This window comes from Augochlora pura, chromosome 1 (genome assembly GCF_028453695.1).
Source record: "Augochlora pura isolate Apur16 chromosome 1, APUR_v2.2.1, whole genome shotgun sequence".
Classification (NCBI taxonomy): domain Eukaryota; kingdom Metazoa; phylum Arthropoda; class Insecta; order Hymenoptera; family Halictidae; genus Augochlora; species Augochlora pura.
Genome location: NC_135772.1, coordinates 4,360,328 through 4,380,012, shown reverse-complemented (window position 1 = coordinate 4,380,012; position 19,685 = coordinate 4,360,328). Strand labels below are relative to the sequence as shown.

The window sequence follows — 19,685 nt, the reverse complement described above, 5'->3', positions numbered from 1 at the left end:
ACCTCGGGTAATTATAATTCGTGTAGATCAACGATTAATTCCAGCGAAGGAGCTTATCGGATCCGAAGGTATCACGCGGAATGCGCACTGATCATTGTTTTTCCTTAGAAAATCGTGGCATCGGAAACGCTTTAACAAACCGTGCGCTTAAGTTGAACAATTGTCTCGGAGAAAGAATGTTTTTCGGAGAAACTTAAAAACATATCTTTCGCAGGTTGCGTAAGTCTACGTAAGTAAATAGTAATATTTAGATTTTTCGATTGTCGACCGATGGCAGAAGAATGTGTATCGTTTTTCGATTACGATTTTTCGTAACTCGTTCACTTCCGGATGGATCAATATTGATTTTTTCTGCGAGGATCATTTCACGAACTCGCATAGTAATTTGTAAGGGCGTCAGGTGATCGTAGATAATTTATTCTGATCGAAATCGTTCGAGAACACGTCCATCCACACGAGTGTACGCTTGCGTAACGATTGTTGTTTTATGGATTTGTGAGAACTTTGTCGGAGTCTCTTGTGTAATTTCGATTGACTCGGTATTGTTGATTCGGTTGATCGTCTCTTGTCTGATGCGATCCGTGGTCAATCCATTTCTTCGATCTAGTGCCGCGCGATGCAATAATTTAACGAGTTGTGTATGTATATGTTGGAACACGCAGTGGTATAAATTCATATGAGCAAATGTGTGTGTCTCAGCCCATGTTGTCGAAGCATCAATAAAAAAGAGATTTTGTAAATCAGGTGGTCTATTCCCTGTTCTGATTTTCCTCCTCCCTAGCTGCCTACACCTTTTCAATCCTTTGGAAAAATTCGCTTTCTTTAGGGAAACAATACCATAGCATTTTTTCTACAGTCGATAATTCAAACTTTAAAATAAAAAGACTGTACAGTATTTTTTTCTACAATCGGTAATTCAGACCATGAGATAAAAAGGCAGCATGCAGTGCTGCGACCTCTGGTGGCATCAAGTAGCAATCGATCATAAAATATCGAATCGGTACAACAGGTTTTTTAAGCCTATGATCACTTACCATCGATGGTAATAGGAAATCAATGCGTTCCTAAAGTAATCAAATCAGTGCCCGCCGCAAACGCGTTTGATTGACTATATCGTAAAGACGCGGCGTAAACGCACCTGAAATGTGCCGCGAACGGCGGCGCTTTTTCTATACCTGTTTTAATATCTAACGCTCGACAGATCTGTGATCGAGAAAAAGTATCAAGGATGGAGGAAACTAAGTTCCGCCCCTGAATTTTCTGCTTATGTAAATTCGTCTATGTGCCAGTTAGAGAGAAGGAGAAGAACGAACAGTTTGGTTTTCACTTGTCATGGAACAGTCACAATGCCACCACGTTCTCGATGACAAACTTTACACATATAACAATTCCTAGAAGTGCTTGTATATTTATGTACATCTTTTGTACGACTTTTTCGAATGACGGCTACAGTTTGAAAGGAAATAGACGGTGATCATCACTGATTCTCCATCCATGGTGTGTATTTGAATTTTACGTGATGCCAGAGCGCTGCCCGTGCTTCCCGTTAGCCCAGTGTCAACCTATCGAAGTTAATGAGGAACTTGTTACATGCATGACAGGTGTAATGAATTAATATATATGCGACGATTAAACGTTTCGTTGATCGCTGAAAGAAGATGCACCCTCTGCTCCGTGTCAGATGACATAGAAATTGCGCATTAGAAAGTGTTCGATACTGTGCACCGTTCCCGTGCGATCGGAAATAATGCGCGTCTAATTTTCCGAACAAAGAAATGACAGTTTCCGTATCGAACAGTAACAATATTTTTAATGAAAACTTGAATAATCATGGTTTGTACATATACCAGCGAATGGAGTCTTTAAAAAACTGTAATGTTTACACTTTTATTAAATCTAATATGCGAACACGATTACCCGAATTTATCGTTACATAATTATTTTTTTTTTTAAGTATGCTTTAACATTTATGATACATGTGCGTATGTTTCCAGGCTCTGCGTATGATGTCAGCAATAGTACCAGGCACTCATGTGATCGATGCTAATCAAACTTATGATCATGCAATCGAACGACAGACACTATTGGAAGATTTATTGGCTACTGCGAAAAAATGTCACATCAGATTCGGTGGGCGTACAGAGCTAGCTACTGAGTCAGATATATGCGTGAAACAGTTGTGTCATATATTTGAATCAGTCTTTAGCCATGGATTGCGCACAAACTATATAGAAAAACTGAATTCGGCTTTAAGGTATTATAAAAAACTGGTATTTCCATTGTTTGATAAGATAATATACATTTCAACTAACTCTATTCAAAACTGATAACACTAAATTTCATTTGATTCTATAACAATCAAATTATCAAGCAATATATGTAAAGTATTTATCAGCAGCTACTTTTATCTATTCATATGATAATACAATGGCATGACTAACATGTTTGTCAAATCACAGATCGCAGTATTGACTCATTTCTCCTTGATTTTTGTAGGCACGTATCCGACATAGTATCCGGTGCCAATATAAAATCAGGCAATTCATCAGATGTAGCATTCTGGCCGTATATAAAGGAGCAATTAACATGGCATGAGCAAGAACGTTTTAGCGTGTTAAAGAAAGTAAATACGGATTATGGTAGGGGCAGAGCATGGCTGAGAGCTGTCTTGAACGAACGGTCCCTGGAACGTCATTTGCATGCTATTCTCGACCCTAACATATTATCTTCCTTTTACGAAGATTGGGCATTTTTACTTGACCAAGAACGAAGTGCAGTACTGCCAAATGTAGCTGCAGGTATTCAAGTAATAAATGTACTTCACACTCCTTGCTTCATTCCTCATAATTGACTAAACACTGCATCTGTTATTAGGACTTGGTAGCATTTTATTCGCCATTAGAGTAGACAATGAAGAATTGGATAATAATTCTCGAGGAAAAGAAACTGATAAACAGAAAATCTCATTGTCTGAGCCAATCATATCCACCACAATACCAGGTGATTAAAACTTTTAAGTTAATATATTAAACAGACTATTGTTAATATCTAATAAAAATTAATACGATTTTATACATCGTTAAAGTCGCGGTGTTATCGAAAGCAGGGCCTATTTCGAAACAGCAGAAGCAAAGAAAGAAAGTACCAACTATAATCTCGTTTGATAATGAATCCGACGAGCAAGAAACTACAGAAGTTACTGCGTCTGTCAGCGCTCCTGCAACATGCTTGAGTTCTCCTGTGGTAACTACGGCCAAAGATACGCCGTCTCTTTCTTTGTCTATATCCGAAACTGAGACAAATAATGTATCGAATAATGTTAGCGTAGAAATCGATAAAGAAAATTCGGAATGGGAGAAATGGTTAGTAAATAAAGCTTCAGTTTTAGAGACAAGATAAGTTGATTACCTGCTTTTAATTTTATAATAATGTCCTTCAACTTTTCAGCGAACCTTTTGAAGAGGAAAAAGTATTAACTCCAGTCACGGATTCCGGTAATATGGGCGGTCTTGTTCCTGTATCACCTTTAGATCAAACGTTAGACGACATGTTAATTGCGTTGCCAAACTACTTAGATGTATGTAATATATATTCAGGTAATTGACACTGTCCAATCGAAACGTAAAGATGATGTTGGACAGTGTAATGAATTAATTAAACTTTAAGAAATATCAAATTTATTTACAAGCTCCTTTGTTTTCTTTTTAGGATTCATCCGAGATCACAGAAGCTGCACAGGAAGCCACTGAACCACTAACAGGCTTGGATGCTCATGTAGACGATGAAAGTTTAGGTATAGAGGCGCTAAGAGTAAAGCTGTTAGCAATGAATGAGATATTAGAACAAGCTAGGGAAGATGCTGTAGCTAGTAGGTCTCAGCTCGCTCGTTTACAGAGACAACACCAAAATTATCTCGAGAGACATGAATTGCAAATACAGGCATTGAATAGGTGATAATATATTGTCATTTATTTTGAACTACTTAATTGTATAATGTACTTATTATTTAATATGTTAATATAAATATAGAGAAAATGAACTATTGAGACAACAGTTGCGGAAATATGTGACAGCAGTACAAATGTTAAGAAGAGACTCGGATGTTACAACAGTATCCGAAGAGGATCCGGCATTAGATTACCATAACGAAGCTCAGCAGTATGAAGAGAAATTGATACAAGTCGCGGAAATGCATGCCGAGTTAATGGAATTTAATGCAAGATTAACTCTTCAATTAACCGATAGGTAGGGCTACTATACCCGTATGCAAATAATATGGTTCATAAACTTATATTAACATTGTAAATTTAAATTGATGTTTAGAGATAGATTAGTGAAATTATTACAAGCAGAATTAGAGTGTCTTCGGGGCCCCATAAATGAGGACGATTTACCATCGGAACCACCATGCCTCATACACATCTGGATTCCATCCGCATTCCTCACTGGCCAATCTTCCGATATACATCACGTCTATCAGGTACTCTAAATACTCTTAATCATAAATATTCATTTTATCACATATATTGCACTAATCTCCATTTAAAAGAATAATTCCAAAAGATATAATTAATTTATAGTAGCTGCCGCGATTTATCAGTTCGCAATAAACATTGTTACCGTTATTTAAAATATCTGCTGGTAATTTTTAGCTGTAAATGGCAAGCTAAATAAATCATAATTCCAATGAGCGCTTTCCGAGGTTTAAAAAAAATGTGCCGCAATCACGTGAAACGTTGCAACTAAATCATGTTCGTTTGTGCACTAATTGCAGATATATGTGCGCATAAGAGATACCGAATGGAATATATATAGGCGTTACGCGCAATTTTACGCGCTATATAGGGAATTGAAGAAACACGATGCCGTTGTTACTACTTTTGATTTCCCGCCAAAGAAAACAATAGGAAATAAGGTACTTATACGCGGCGGCAGACTATCCAAGATACGATTTGGTATCTAATTTCATTCTTTCGTGTTCTTAGGATGCTAAATTTGTTGAAGAGAGACGGCAAAAGTTACAGCATTGGTTGAGACGAGTTGTCGGGAGATTAGCTCAATGTTCGCCGGCATTCTCGTCCAGACCAAGCAGACAAACGCTTATATCTCTAATGCCTTTCTTCGGGTAAATAATCCAGACATCTTAATTCGCTACCGAGGCGGACGAGTACTACTTGTGGAAATGAAAGATAAACATTTATTTCGATTAAAATATATATTATTTATTTTTTAGTGATAACCCTAACACTGAGGATTCGAGGAAAAATAATTCTACAAGAAACACATTTTCTTCTTCCCCTCAATACATGGGTTTATAATTATTAACGTTTTTATAGACAATTTGTACATACATGAAGCCTTTTTAATTTAATGTATAAAATTACTTATGTCGTTCTATACGTGAATATAGGACATATATATGTATGTGTGTGTATTGTACATACATATATAATAATTATTATTATATATAATGTATATATATAAATTATTATATATGTATAAAATGTATATATAATTATTATATATGTATATATATTTATATATTATATGCATATATAATAATACGTACGTATATATATTGTTGACAATTGAAGAGGGTGAGCATATGCCTGTATGTATACAGCCATAATTAACATACATTCACACATATGCTGTTTATATATGGTAATCTGTATAAAAATTAATGTGTAGCCAAAATAATTAAAAGTTATTCCCTTTTTTTTTACAAAAGTATGCATTATTTTTTACAAATGTCTATGTATACGTGATATTGTTTAAAAGTCTAATTGATGCTCAGAGAGAGAGAGAGAGAGAGAGAGACAGAGAAATTCTAATCCTACCTCCAACCTTTCGATTAGTTAAAAAAATATATTTCTTACATACTATATAAATTATATAGTATGTAAATTATATACTATATTTATATATATATATATATTTCTAATAGTTTATAATAAACACATGAGAAAATATTTTTCTAATGTAGTTCGTAAAAATAAAAAAAATATAATGAATCGATGATCATCGGTATGAGAGACGATTGATTAAAAAACGGATGAGAATAGCTGTGAAATGAAATACAAAGAAAAGAAAGAGAACTATTTGTAAGCTGTTACACCATTAAATTGTACGATATTAAGTTAAATCTCATTTTCTAAAAATTTTATTCATATAAGGCGCCTTAACAGTAATATAAAAAGGTACACTTTTCCATTTATACTTTATGATAAAAATAAAAGTGCATATTGTTATTGGAACAAGTACATACAGTATTATGCTGGTAAATAATACAACTAATTCGCATATAAGATTCACAGGTTTAACAAGTTTGCATAGGAGTCTCACTATGGAGAGGTAAGACAAGAAAGAATTTCCCCCAAGCCAACCAATTTTTGTCGAAGAACGAAGTCTCCACGCGTGGATCGTTTAAAGATCAATCGCGTGTGCGCGTCATTTGAAGAATTTTTCAGTTGTTCCGTTTGGATTAGTTTTCCTTTTTATTTGTACTGACCGGATGATAGACAGACGGGCCCGCGTTCGCTCTTGTACCTTCCCATATTGAGATTGAAAAAGTTTCTTGTAATAGCAAAGTTTATCGAGTCATTAATGATAATCATCGTTAATACCTTGACCGCCGAGAGTTGTGTGGAACCGTTAATGCATTTCTCTGTTACAAAGGAACCAACGGTATTTATTATTGTTAAATGTAGGTGCGTGTTCGCGACGATGGCGCACGACGAACGTGTTTATACTTCATTTTTTGCCCGGCAGAGCAACAAAGTAGACGACAAACCTCGACAGATTCGCGACGTTTGTTTGGTTTTTCTCCAGGGTTGAAAAAGTTCGCTTACGTTTAGTTCGATACGGACTCGTATCGAAGTAAGTAAGACTGCGTGGCAGTCAATGTATTAATTGTAATTACATACGCTTTAAACGAATCTATGGAATCTATGTTATTAGCGCGTCGCAATCATAGCATCATAATCATAGTAAGTCCCGTAACGTAACAATACGCGTTTTACATTAATTAGAAAATCGATTACAAATTAGATACATTAATTTCCAAACACATTATACGATACAGTATGTCCTAGCATTTATGGCGCAATCGTAGAGGCGGATTTTTAAAGATGGGACTATATTTATACTTAACATAAATTCGAATACTAATTAATAGACTCTTATTATTGCACGAATTTATTGGTACTCGAGTATAAATACTGAAATACCGTTTTAATCGAAATTCAAGTACTCGAATACTTGTTCAATTTAAATTCAAACTAACTCGATTTAGATACAATTAAATTCTCGCGAAATTAAAGTCTGAATATATTTTTTGTTTAAATCGCGCAAAACTCGAAAATTTCAGACTAAAGTATATTTAAAACTTTGAATAGACTTAAAATTATTTCTCTTGTTCTTTTGAACCACTCGCCAAGTGTTTTTTTTTATCCCATCTGTAGTAACGAAAAAGGTGTTACCGAAAATATAGAATAAAGTTTTAGCGTACTTCGTTTCCGAGAAAATTCAGTTCAAAGATTCGTCGAGCATGAGCAAGTAGAAACAGAGTGAGCCACGAACAGACACATTTCAAACTCGTTTTTCTCGCGAACGAAGCCTGTTACAATTAAAAATCCTTCGTTCTATATTTTCGATTTTATTTCGAAAATAAATTGCAGCGATCGCACCAGAAATATTGGGACAGTCTGTAGAAAATCGTTCGTCTTGTGAGAGGGTGACAAAAATCATCAAACGTTGTTCAGTCGTTTCGGAACAAGGAGAGACACGAATACAAAAAGAAGAAGATTCTTTTCTAATACAAAAACGTAAAAAAGAAGGGAGAATAGTAATAGGAAAAAAAAGACGGAGGAAACTAAAAAGTATTTCAAAAATATCTTTAAATTATACGAATCGTCAAAACATTTGAATATCAAATATAAATAATGTATAATAATGATAGAAAATACTCGAAGATAAGGCAATAATATTCGTACGCACTAAAACCTTACAACTTTAATCTGCCTTTATGTCTCGAGATTCGATAATGCACGAAGAAATACAATGTGTAAACTTATCGCTTAAAGAAAAAGAAAGAAAGAGAGAGAGAAAAAGGAGAGAGTGAGAGAAAAAAAGAGTATTTTTAATTCGCAGAAAAATATATGAGTTTATCTACACAAAAATGTTCCCGTTTCGATGAAGAATTAAATTGGATCGAAGTGAAAAATGAAATCTCGATCGTCGTTAAAGAAATTAGGATACTTTACAATACTGATATACATAAACGTCCCGTCCGCTGAAATATTATTGATAATCTCGGTTCGCAGAGATTTCAATTCAATATCAACGTCGTCGAAATAAGAATAAAAAAAGAAGGTAAAAAAATCATTTAAAACAAGGAAGAGGGAATGAAAATATAGATTGTAAAGGAAGCGAACAAAATTCTGAAAACTTTTAAACTAATAATATGTACTCGTTTGTTAGAGAAACGAAAATTAACGTTTTACTATGATTTTGATAATTGCATTGTGCCGTTCGGAAAAAGGAGTCTAATCTCAGTTGACTATGGACAGGCCAGTGTTTCGTGGTAATATCTTTGTTTGTTTGTTTGTTTTTTTATACACATTCTTTAAAAGTTCGCATTGATCCACAAGTTTTCCTTTCCTTTTCGTTCAACGAACTTCCCGCGAGAGACACACGAAAAAGTACAGAATTCGTTGGCCTTAGTCACTACGTTCCGTACAAAGGTTTCATCGTCAAAACGGCTTTAAATTATTATTTACATTCACTAGCTCACTTTCGCTGACTAATTTTGATTTAGCCCTAGGACAGATTCGAGAATAGATCCCCTTATAAATGTATTTTATTTAAGTTTATTGATTTTCGATGTACCGTTGCGAATCTGCTAGCAGCGCTGCCTCTCTCTTTTTTTCCATCGCTTATACATTGTAAGATACTCCGCGTCGCGATTTGACAATTAAAAAACAATTCGAGCCGAAACCCCCCTCCCACGCACATAAACATTCGAAAACTCAACCGTAAACGTTTCCTCTTTCTTTACAATAGCGTTGATCGATAAAATAATTTCAAAATAAAAAGAAACAATCAAACATTAATGAAAATATATATATAGAATTCTTAATTAACAGTCGAATCGAATCCCCCACCGAGTTTTTTTTTCAAAATTTCTATATACACGTCATTTACATGGAATCGTTACACTCGACATAAAAAGAAGGTTCAGCCCCTCCCAGAATAAAAAAAAACAATAAATAATATATTTCATATATTTATTATGAAAACAATTCGATAAAAGCTTCGCGTTTAACTTTTTTTCTTCACCAAGTATATAAAAATCTTTCGCTTCCCCATTTTTTTTAATTCTTTCATCGTCTTTGTCTTTTCGTTTTTCTTTTTCTTTTCGCGAGATATCTGTACAACGTATTATATGGTTTACGTGTTTCGTTTATGCGCTAAAAAACGTTTGCACAAGTGTCGTCCTTATGAGCATCTTACAAATTACAATGTACATATACCAACAATCGTGCTTGTTGCTTTTTCTTGTGTTCTTTTTTCTTTCCTTTTTTTTTTGTTCTTGTTGTTGTTAGGCGAGACACTACAACGATACGTTTGGACAGTCCTAGGGATAAATGAACTCGTAATTGACATAATCATTTTGCCATTTCTGAAGCCTGCTCAGATTTTAGATATGTAGAAAGAATGTACCGAACAGTAGTCACGTAAGGATCATTTAGTTAACGAATCGTTTGAAAGAGTAATTATCCCCTATTATCGTTTCATAGGTAACCGGAGAGAAAGATAGATAGATAGATAGAGAGAGAGAGAGAGAGAGAGAGAGAGAGAGAGAGAAAGATAGAGAGAGAGAGAGAGAGAGAGATACGAATTTGAGCCTAATTTTTCCAGGTTTCGCATATCTTTTTTTTTTTAAATTTTTTCGGTTCCTATATATCCAAACAACAGGTAATCTTTAGTGTTAGCAGTCTTTACACGCATTCCTCTCTGTTCACAGGAGAACTCACAACAAAAGCTTAACAATGATAACACATTACGCAAGTACATGAAGGTTAAAAAGTGGAGCCTTATGAGTGTAGTTAAAAAATAATAAGGCTAGCCTTTCTCTCTAAAGTAATTCTTTTTTTTTTCCTCCTCTGCTTATTTTAGTAAAAGTATGAAACGTTCTTTTTCCTTTTATTCACTATGATTAATACAATGTCTGTTTAAGTGTTTTTTTTAAAACATCCGTTTCTTTTTATCCCCCACTTGTTATTATTTTGTTTTACTCGTATTTCTTTTCTTTCCTCCGTTGAAGTGAAAATATGCCAACAGATGAGATACGCGATCGATAAGTTTCTTTCTTTTGTCTTTATCTGTCGTTTCCTTTCTTCTTTCGTTTATTTCTTTCTTTCTTTTTTTTTACTCCTGGAGTAGGTCGCGAACTTCGACGGACGCGCGTTCACGTAATTGTAATCCTTACAGCGATGAGATAATGTCATTTAGATCCATAGCGAAAATAAATAGAAAAAAAAAGATTCTTCTTAAGCTAGTAGATAGCAGATTAGTTTTTTTTTATTTCTTGTATTGTATACTCGTTAACTAGCCAGTGCCATTTTTTTTTCATTTATATATTCCTGACTCTCTGATTATTAACCTTCCTGTCTATTTAGCACACTCTGCCACGCATTCTAAGGCATGAACTTCCTAGTGAGCTGGATAAAAAAGAGCATAGAGCAGTGTGCCAGGTACTTTATGTGTTAACATCTCATTTTTTTTTTTCTTCTTCTTCCTTCCCCTTCCGCTTCCTTTCACTGTCGTAGCTAGATACATTACAATATTAGAAAGTATATTACTATTGTATTTAAAAAACTGTTCTTCCCTGCTCTCGATCTTATTTATTTTACTTTTTCTTTTAAGATCCTTAACTGTGTCAGACCGCAACTATAAAAGTCGTTCACGCAAGAAAACGTTCTTCTTCTGCGTTTCGGTAAAGCAAAAAAATAAATTGAACTTCTTGAGTGGCTATGTCCGCGTATACTAAACAAATAAGTTAAACCCATCGCACGAATAACTCTCTCTTTCCGCCTTTTTTTGTTTCTCTCGCATCTTCGTTTCCTTTTTACGCTTCTTCCTCTTTCTTCTTCATCGCTTCCTTCTTTTTTTTTGTCGTTTTTCCATTGTTCATTTTTTTTTTAAATACAGAGTAGAGTAGCTCATATCAAAATATCTCCTACAATATTTGATATTCCTTTGATTATTCTTATCCGTACGAAAGAAATTTAAAAAGTCGCTGCTAATCCGTGTGGGAGATTTATTTGGAGTAAAATCGTTTCTACAGGCCGCGCGTTAAAAATATGTTTTAAAATGCTATTAGCGTTAGTTTGAGTGATTAAATTAGTTTCTAAGTGTTTCTTTTTTCCCTTCGTGTCTTGTCTATTACGCTCGTAGAAAATCGGTAATTCTTTGTCTCTCGGTAGTACGACGAGTTTCTTTTTTCTCTCCATTTGTTGTTATTCGTGGATGGTTTAAACAGGATTTTTCTGATATTACACAACACATGCATACCGTCATTTTGTATAGAACGCAGAGATTGGATAAAACCTTTCTTTTTTTCTCATTCTTTTTTGTCGCTACGCCCCCCCCGCACCGATCATCCGCGTTTAATACAAAAACCTCCAGTCACACCCAATACTGTGCCAAATTAGGGAGCCATTTTTTGTATGCTTGCACACCTGATACCACACACTTGGCTTTGGAAAGCACGTGTCGTCCACTTGTTGCCTCGATCAAAATTATTTCATCTTAACCGCACTCTCCATATTATTACTCATTACATTTTCCACCCTTGTATCGATAGTTCACTCTATTTTTATCATACATCCGTCAACCTGTCATTGCATGCTGTATTGGTTGTACATATTCAGATAGTAAACTAACATAATACAAGTTAAACCAAAAAATCTTGTAGCCCTATGGTATAATAGTCCCTATAAACGTTATCGATTAATAAAATATACTCTTGCTTGATTAACTTAAGTTTCATAAGTTTGCTTCTTTATGACACTGAACACTATAGTCGAGCGAAGTGTTTTCTTTCCTTTCGTTTTTACCATTCGAAAGTAGAAACCTTACAGCCTAAGAGAAATCACTATAACAGAAGAAGAAGCTATGCGAAGAAAGAAAATGGTGCACGTTTGTGTGTACACATAATACAAAATAAAGAAACTGTCGTGACAAATTAATTTATGCCTTTATCTTACATATGCGACGTTAAAAAAAAAAAAGAGAAATGAAGGGAGGAATAAAGAATGTTGTGTATGCGCGCACGCGCTCGTGTGTGTGTCTCTATGTGTACGTGTGTAAATCTAGGGAACGTAATTCTAAAAAAGAAAAAGAAGAAGAAAAGAAATAAAATAATGTACCATAGGGATACACTATTTTCGAGCTCCTCATATAATAATTAACTTGAATATTCTCAGCGTACGTAGTAATAATACAAAACAATACAAAATTCTAACAGGCGCTTCGATTCCTTTCCTTCCACGTTTCACTATGCAAACCCGAATCGTCTCGAAAGTGATAAAGATCTAATGAGAACATTACAGAGGGGTGCACCGATGTACATAAATCCAGGCACATGTACCATTTCTTTTTGTTTATGTATTGGCAGAATTTTGCCTTTTCCCAACAATCAAATTTTTAATACTTTTTTTCGACATTCTGAATATTTTTTTTATCCCTGTATACAAAACTAAAGTCGTTTAGCACACTTTTAGCACTAAATTTAGAATACACAATTTTTATTAGTCTTTTTCCCTGTAGAACACAATGTTCATTCCTAAATGTCGTTTTTTCTTTCTTTTTTTTCCCCTTTTTTTAGTTATCACAAATTATTGTTCCTCGTATTTTTATTATTGTTTCGAACGTTTTTTTTTTTTAAACGGAGCTCTCTCGGATGCCATTCAATATATCTCGTGTATCGACGTAATTAGAACTTCCATTTCCTTTCCGTTTAAATTACACAATCACGATGCCCGAAAAAGTTGGGGGTGTCGCACTGGAAACAGGCTGTTTTTCGGTAACTTTTCTCATTGTCGGTGTATGCTTTCGTGTCAAAGTAAACCACTTTCTACTCATCAGGTCGGTAAAAAAAAATATATATATACCAATCGGGTTTATAAACATTACTCCATAAGGTGTAGAGCAGGACTATGGATTTGGAGGAGGTGTAGTCGGTGTTGTATGCGAAGAGGGTGATGCACTTGCAACCATCGTTGGACTGGCTGGCTGTTGTAATGGCAGGAACGCTGATCCCAAGCTAGGTTTTAACTGGAATGCTACACACGGCTTTGGGCAATAGTCTAGTTTGCTCAAGTCTATCATGGGTCGCCTATGCATAGAAATATTAATGCTTCAGTGACGCTGTACTGTTGCCACAAACATTTATAGTATATTCGAAAATTCTAATCACGTCCAAGCACATGAGCCACACTTCATCTTAATTGAAATCCCTTTATACATTGTCACTTTTAACTAAAGGGTTACATACACTGTATGCACGTGGTATATTAATTTTTACAAATTAACAACGTATACGAGACTTCATTGCGTGATAAACATTGAATCATATACTTTGTGATTCAATAAGAAATTGTCAGAACTCAATTTTGTTCTTTCTTTAAAGAAAAAAAATAATGTCGAGTTCAACTCAATATCATTTTGATGCCTTATGAAATGTGACATCCAGAAATGGATGATCGATTATTATAACATGCAAATCAAATTACCTGGCGTCCTCTACGAATTTGAGATTGACTTTCTCACAGCCATCAGGTGGTTCTCTTGCTAGGAACCTGTTAATGTGAGGAGAGGTGCCGAGACGTCCTTCTCTATCTTGTTCAGGGGTTGAACCACGACTTCCACCTTAAAGAATGAATCACAACAGTCAGATTAATGGCAAGGTAAAAACAATACGTAAATATTTCGTTTACATCGATTGGAAAAAAAAGTTTTGTAAGCTCATGCCAACAAAAATCACTCAATGCATTTATGATCGTACATTTGTAAAATATAAAAAAAATTCATACATCAAAATTAAACTTCATTCCACTATGCTAAAAATACAAATATGTATAAATAAATATAAGCATGTACACTTTTCGTTCTACGAAAATTATGCTGCCATTATATATATTTATTCTGTATGAGAAATGACGATAAAATGATTAAACTAATTTAGCAATTGTGTGATAATTTACAGTAAGTGTTTCGACGTGCAATTCTGAAATATTTTTCATTGTTTCTTACATTCTAGTGGATAAAATATGTTTGGTGAAGTTGTTCAATAGTGGGCTACATTGAAAATGATTTAAATAAAACTTCATTTTACGTGTCATAGTATATTAAAAAAAAGCTATATAAAATAAAGCCTGCATGCAGCCACGAATGGTATTAAACGATAATATAAATATACATCGTAATCGATAAAGAACAGATTAATTTACCATGTAATGTCATACTGTATAGTGTACATTCAATTTGGCATTTAGTATTCCATGAAAAGATAAAATCTTTTAGTCAGTGTGATACGCTACAATTTACTATGTAAAATCGGAAAATAATTCCAGATGTATCATCGATAAGAATCGATACTTTCGCTGTCCGTAAAACATGTATACACCTTTTATATTCTCAAGTAAAACAGTGCATGCACATACTTCAGAATTAAATATACATATATATTCACGTATAGATATTTTGCAAAATATATATATTTACGAAACAGTAAAATATATTTTTGGATAGACGTATAAGATCCCATTTAACTATCTGTATAATAAGGGCATTCAGTGAAAACGGCTTCGATCGAAGGAGTCTCAGAAAAAAAAAATATTCAGACAAAAGCAACATTTCCGCAAAAATGAGCCAACCTTGTAAGAGATCGCTAGGCGGACGGGAGGCATCCATAAGACCAGGAATCAGCGGAGACTCAGAATTCCTAGATGGAGGGCCTGTCTCAACAGGCACACACCATAGTTAGTCTGTTACTTATAGTATTTTCAATAACCAGAAATAATTCACATACACATATATATTCCTAATTACAATATACATTTAATTAATTATATATTCATCAAAGAATTAGCTTGTTACAACGTTACTAAGAAGAAGATATGAAGATCGTCTTGCTATTTTTTTATATATTATAGAATAATCAGTTGTACAAGAAACCTTGTACAATTTGAATATAAAATTTGTAAAAATACATGTAGCGTGAGGAACTCTTTGTGGATTAAATTACCTGAAGAATAAGAACTGGAGGGAAGGTCTGTAGCTGGTGTTTGTGTATTAACGCTGCGAGTAGCCCTCAGTAAATCTGCTAACGGCGCACGATGTCCTTCCGGCGTAATTTCACGATACCGTGCGTACTGGAACAGAAAATAATTATTTAAATAGAGTCAATATTTTGCTGTATCTATTTTTAATCTATCACAGATTTAACATATAATATTTTGCTTACTTTGTCTTCCACTGGATGATCAGGATCACTAGGGTTTGTTGAAGACTTAAGGACGAGTCCTTCAATCTCTTGATTTAATCCTTCGATAGAAGACCGCATCGGGGGCCTCATTGGTTTCATAGGGATGTTCATAGGACTTGCCTTTGTACTCATGCCAAATTGATTGTCTGATAAAGTAATTATGATAAGATGAATAATCAAGTTTGGTCAGAGCCTGAATTATGAGGCAACAAATGAACTCACGTATTGATGTTTGTGAAGCAATACTGGGTAGAAGTACTGTGTGGTCTGCAGGAAAAGCTGGTGGTGGTCCACCAGGCATTATGAGTCCAAATGCAGCTGTCCGTTCTCTACTACTTGTACCTTCCTTATTTGTACGCTGTAACCTGTGAATTTGTTTTAATAAGGCGTTATTTCTACAGGGAACTAGCAAAAAGATTTTCAAAATATACACATATGATAAAATGTCTATGTACCGATGCCTAAAGTACTTTTCCAACTTCTCATCTGTAGTGGTTTGTTCTGTAGGATGTCGGGTGTGTAATTTCCTTGGTTCATTGGACCATTCTTCTGTCTGTATACAAAATTATTACATTAATGTAAACACCTCAGAGAGTTTCTCATTAAAGTTTGGTAGAGTTAAGAGTGTCATAGCTACCTGAGTAGATTTATCAACCAAAAGGAGACTGGAATGAATGTAGTATGTATCCCGGGGCCATTGTCCTTTTAAGTAGATAGTATCTAATGATGCTGTCCTCCGGATATTTTGGTTTCCACTTAAACTTTCGCTGCATCTTCCACTTAATGTTTTTGATTTTGCTGTAGATAACAAAATATTGTCAGTAAGAATACAATAGATCTTGAAGAAATAGAATTAGCTGGTATTATAGTGTACATGTAAACCAGAACCGGGCTACTAAAAATATATTCGGTTGCTGGATAAAATGAATATGTGTCTTAAATTAAATTTAAAAAAAAAATTGTAATGATAGGTCAAGGAGAAAGATGAATTTTGTAATTGTTTCTTGTGGAACCGATCTAAGAATGAGTATTCGGTTACCGAATTAATTCTGCAAAGAGATTATGAAGTGTAAGAGAGAAGATATTACAGAAGAATCGATCATTTAAGAAACTATCTTTAGATATTAATGCATAAATTCATAATATGTTACCTTCATTTACTTGTTAAGACATTAAAAGCAACAGTCACATTTATAATATCCATAAATTGAAAGACTATACAACATCCAAGATATACAAAATTTGTGCTCACACAAGAAAGAACAATACTCTTCAATAATTTGTATTTCTCATGATAAGTATCATGTTTATATCTAATAGAACATGTTACATGTAATTTACATTCATTGACAACGATGATAAGTCAACAACAAATGGTTTCCATTATAAATCTTGAAAGCAAATCTCATTCCAAACATTGACAAACAACAGGAATGACAATGATACAATTACAAACAAATTATAAGGTATGAAATTCATGAAAAAAACAAATAAAACAGGGGAGAGTGGAAGGAGGAATATCTGCTCTTGATTCCTGGTTCATTATAACACAGTGTTTCAAACCTACAACATGTAATTTTATTTCTTGTTAAAGAACAGCAAGTAATAGTTGGAGCAACTATAAATTCCATAAAAGTACAACATTTAGAGACTACAGGAATTGTGTTCACAGAAGAAGAAAAAATGGTCTTCAACAATTAACTATTATATTCAACAAGAATATATGTTTGCAAGTAATAATGATATTCAACAATAAACAATTCCTGTGAAACTATTGCCTATACTTTAAAATCCAGTTGTAAACAATAGGCCATATACATAAAGGCTACTAAAGACATTTATTAATGATTTTTTAAGTGAATACTAGTAATGAGAATGAATACTGTGATAAATATCTTATCAGATAAGTATCTCAACTTCTCCTCCACTAAATTTGCAAAAAATAATGATAGAGCAAAGAAGATAAAAGAGAATAATAAACAAACCCTTAGAAAATACTGATGAGCACACCAAAAGAAAATTCTAATCTTGGTTTGATATTTAATAAAGTTATGACAGTAACAAATCATTTACAAGAGTGAGAAATAAAGATCTAAGAATCAGTATACCACATAAAGAATCCCAGCCAATGATGCTAGGAAAATGTTAACAACAAAGTAAATACTTGATTCACCAAATTAAATAGTAGTAGTGTTTACTAAAAACATTCCAATATTTACTTCCTGGTACTAGAGTAAGTCAAAGGGATTCACCATAAGAAAATTTATGATTTGTTTTCACCCTGGTTGACACGTACAAATTATTTATATAGTTTTATGCATATCGGCCCATTGAAGAACGATAAAGAGTGACAATAGAATGACAAACAAACGACAGTGTACTAGATCTCCACGAGAGAGCCGAGCGAGTAAGCATCCGTACGTCGGTGTGTACACACCAACGCTTGTGAAAAACGAAACGAAGAGAGAGGGGAGGGAGGCGAGGGAGGAAGGAGAGTATCTGCTGTTAATCGAGGATCCGAGCGAATGGTTTGGAAAACGAAAAATGACAGACATAACAAAGAAGTCGATTGGAAGATAAAACAGTGTGTATGGAGCTAGTACGGCACATGTATAGGACATGTAAACGACATGTATACACGCACACAACCGACCGAGAGAGAGAGAGATATGGAGTGAGTGAGTGAGTGAGTGTGTGTGAGAGAGAGAAGTCGGAGGTGGGAAAGGGAAAGGGATGAGGTAGAGGAGGGTTAGGGAGGGAGGGAGCAAAGGGGGGATGTAGTAGCAGCAGTAAATACCTTTGTAAGAGAGAGAACCGGGACTTCGTTGTCCCGAGGAAGAGGTCTCCGGCGAGATGCGGGCCCGCCACGCACTCGCATTCGTCGGCGACACGGTAGGACTGTTGCTGTTGCTTTTCCTGAGGCTGCTGCCTTGCCGGCCTTGTCGTAGCAGCGAGCTTACAGGCAGGGTCGCGCGCATTGGGCCTTGCTTCGACGTCGAGCATGGCGAGGACTTTCGCATCCGCTGTGATCCCGACATTTTGTCATGTAGACGGATGCCGCACGGGCTCGGTGGACGTTGTCGGCGTGTACGATGGTGCACCGTGTCGAGTTGTATATGTTGTACTATAGGACGGGGCGCCGCGGGCACCGTTCAGGGCACGAGGCCTCCGAGCACCCGCGACTTTGTCGCGCACACGCGCCGACAGTAGCGATATAGTGCCGACACACCGAGGACAGACTTTCGGGAGATCCGTTCAGGGTAAACGCTGTCGCGTTCTCACGGTGGCGGGCGAGATCTCATCAACGGCTGCGGCGACGACGACGGCGGCGGCGCGACGGATGAAACCAACAACGACGGGAACTGTGGCAGCGGCGGCGCGACGACAATGCCCTACGCGTCTTGTCATTTGCAATGTTCTGCTGCTGGCTCGGCACGCACGTCACGTGACCGCCCGTCCCGGCTGGTCATTGGTGCAACGCTAGCCCGTGGAGCGTCGTACTACGCTCACCCGTGGGGGCCGCGTTCCATTCACTACCACCGTAGCACCGTAGCTAGCGTCCTATCGGCCTCTCGCTCTCTCCCCTCGCGAGAATCTCTCTCCTCTTCGCGCTTGTGCAGTGACACTCAAACTCACCCTTTGCGGAATCACCTATCCCAAAGGATCCACCGACGCGAATACGTTGTTTATTCTCACTTTATTCCTCACCGATTCCGTTTTGCTTCGCTCGCGGACAGCCTCGCTTCCGATCGTCGGCCGAGAGCACGCTCGCCTCGAACCCCGATGATCAATTCTCTAACGCGGAAAACGGGATAGCACAAGCGGCGCCGAACCGAACCCCCGTTCGTTTTCTCGTGTACGAGTATACGCCGTTTCAATCGAAAGTATGTTTTGGTATACGTGTACTCGACGACGACGCTCGTGTGCAACGATCTTCTTGTATACACCTGGCCGCGACACACGTACAGGCCAGTAACGTAGCGTCTTACGTTTCACGTTATGTACGGTAATGGAGGAGCACAAGCCGATGAATAGCGTGCGTGAATAACTTTCGTGTACGGGGGCACGTACTAGGAGGCACAGGCGTAGTATTCGGAGCTTACGTTTTTCAGCCACGGCGCGTGCACGCTAC

The 19,685-nt window shown here is 36.0% G+C and overlaps 2 protein-coding genes across 9 annotated transcripts; one reads left to right on the top strand and one right to left on the bottom strand.

Annotated features, from left to right (window-relative positions):
• The first annotated feature begins 1,199 nt into the window (after positions 1-1,199).
• On the top strand, positions 1,200-6,007 carry LOC144472588 (sorting nexin-29). Of its 6 annotated transcripts, none has more exons than XM_078185816.1 (13): positions 1,201-1,497; positions 1,602-1,833; positions 1,995-2,254; positions 2,497-2,798; positions 2,875-3,000; positions 3,086-3,362; positions 3,448-3,577; positions 3,709-3,950; positions 4,030-4,245; positions 4,324-4,480; positions 4,775-4,915; positions 4,986-5,125; positions 5,234-6,007. In XM_078185816.1, the coding sequence occupies exons 2-13, from the start codon at positions 1,831-1,833 to the stop codon at positions 5,316-5,318; spliced, it is 2,079 nt and encodes a 692-aa protein (XP_078041942.1). In that variant the 5' UTR covers positions 1,201-1,497; positions 1,602-1,830; the 3' UTR covers positions 5,319-6,007. The 6 variants fall into 6 exon arrangements, with proteins under 6 accessions (XP_078041960.1, XP_078041942.1, XP_078041968.1 ...); XM_078185842.1 differs by having other exon boundaries at positions 1,602-1,872; XM_078185834.1 differs by having other exon boundaries at positions 1,200-1,497; positions 1,602-2,254; positions 3,107-3,362.
• A 111-nt stretch (positions 6,008-6,118) lies between these two features.
• LOC144472618 (glucocorticoid-induced transcript 1 protein) lies at positions 6,119-19,684 on the bottom strand. Of its 3 annotated transcripts, XM_078185870.1 has the most exons (9): positions 18,351-19,684; positions 16,191-16,351; positions 16,009-16,106; positions 15,776-15,918; positions 15,533-15,699; positions 15,314-15,440; positions 14,943-15,023; positions 13,800-13,935; positions 6,136-13,402 (listed from the first exon to the last, which is right to left on the bottom strand). In XM_078185870.1, the coding sequence occupies exons 1-9, from the start codon at positions 18,589-18,591 to the stop codon at positions 13,222-13,224; spliced, it is 1,335 nt and encodes a 444-aa protein (XP_078041996.1). In that variant the 5' UTR covers positions 18,592-19,684; the 3' UTR covers positions 6,136-13,221. The 3 variants fall into 3 exon arrangements, with proteins under 3 accessions (XP_078041986.1, XP_078042004.1, XP_078041996.1); XM_078185860.1 differs by having other exon boundaries at positions 6,119-13,402; positions 15,776-16,106; XM_078185878.1 differs by lacking the exon at positions 14,943-15,023 and having other exon boundaries at positions 6,135-13,402.
• Between the last annotated feature and the right edge of the window lies 1 nt (position 19,685).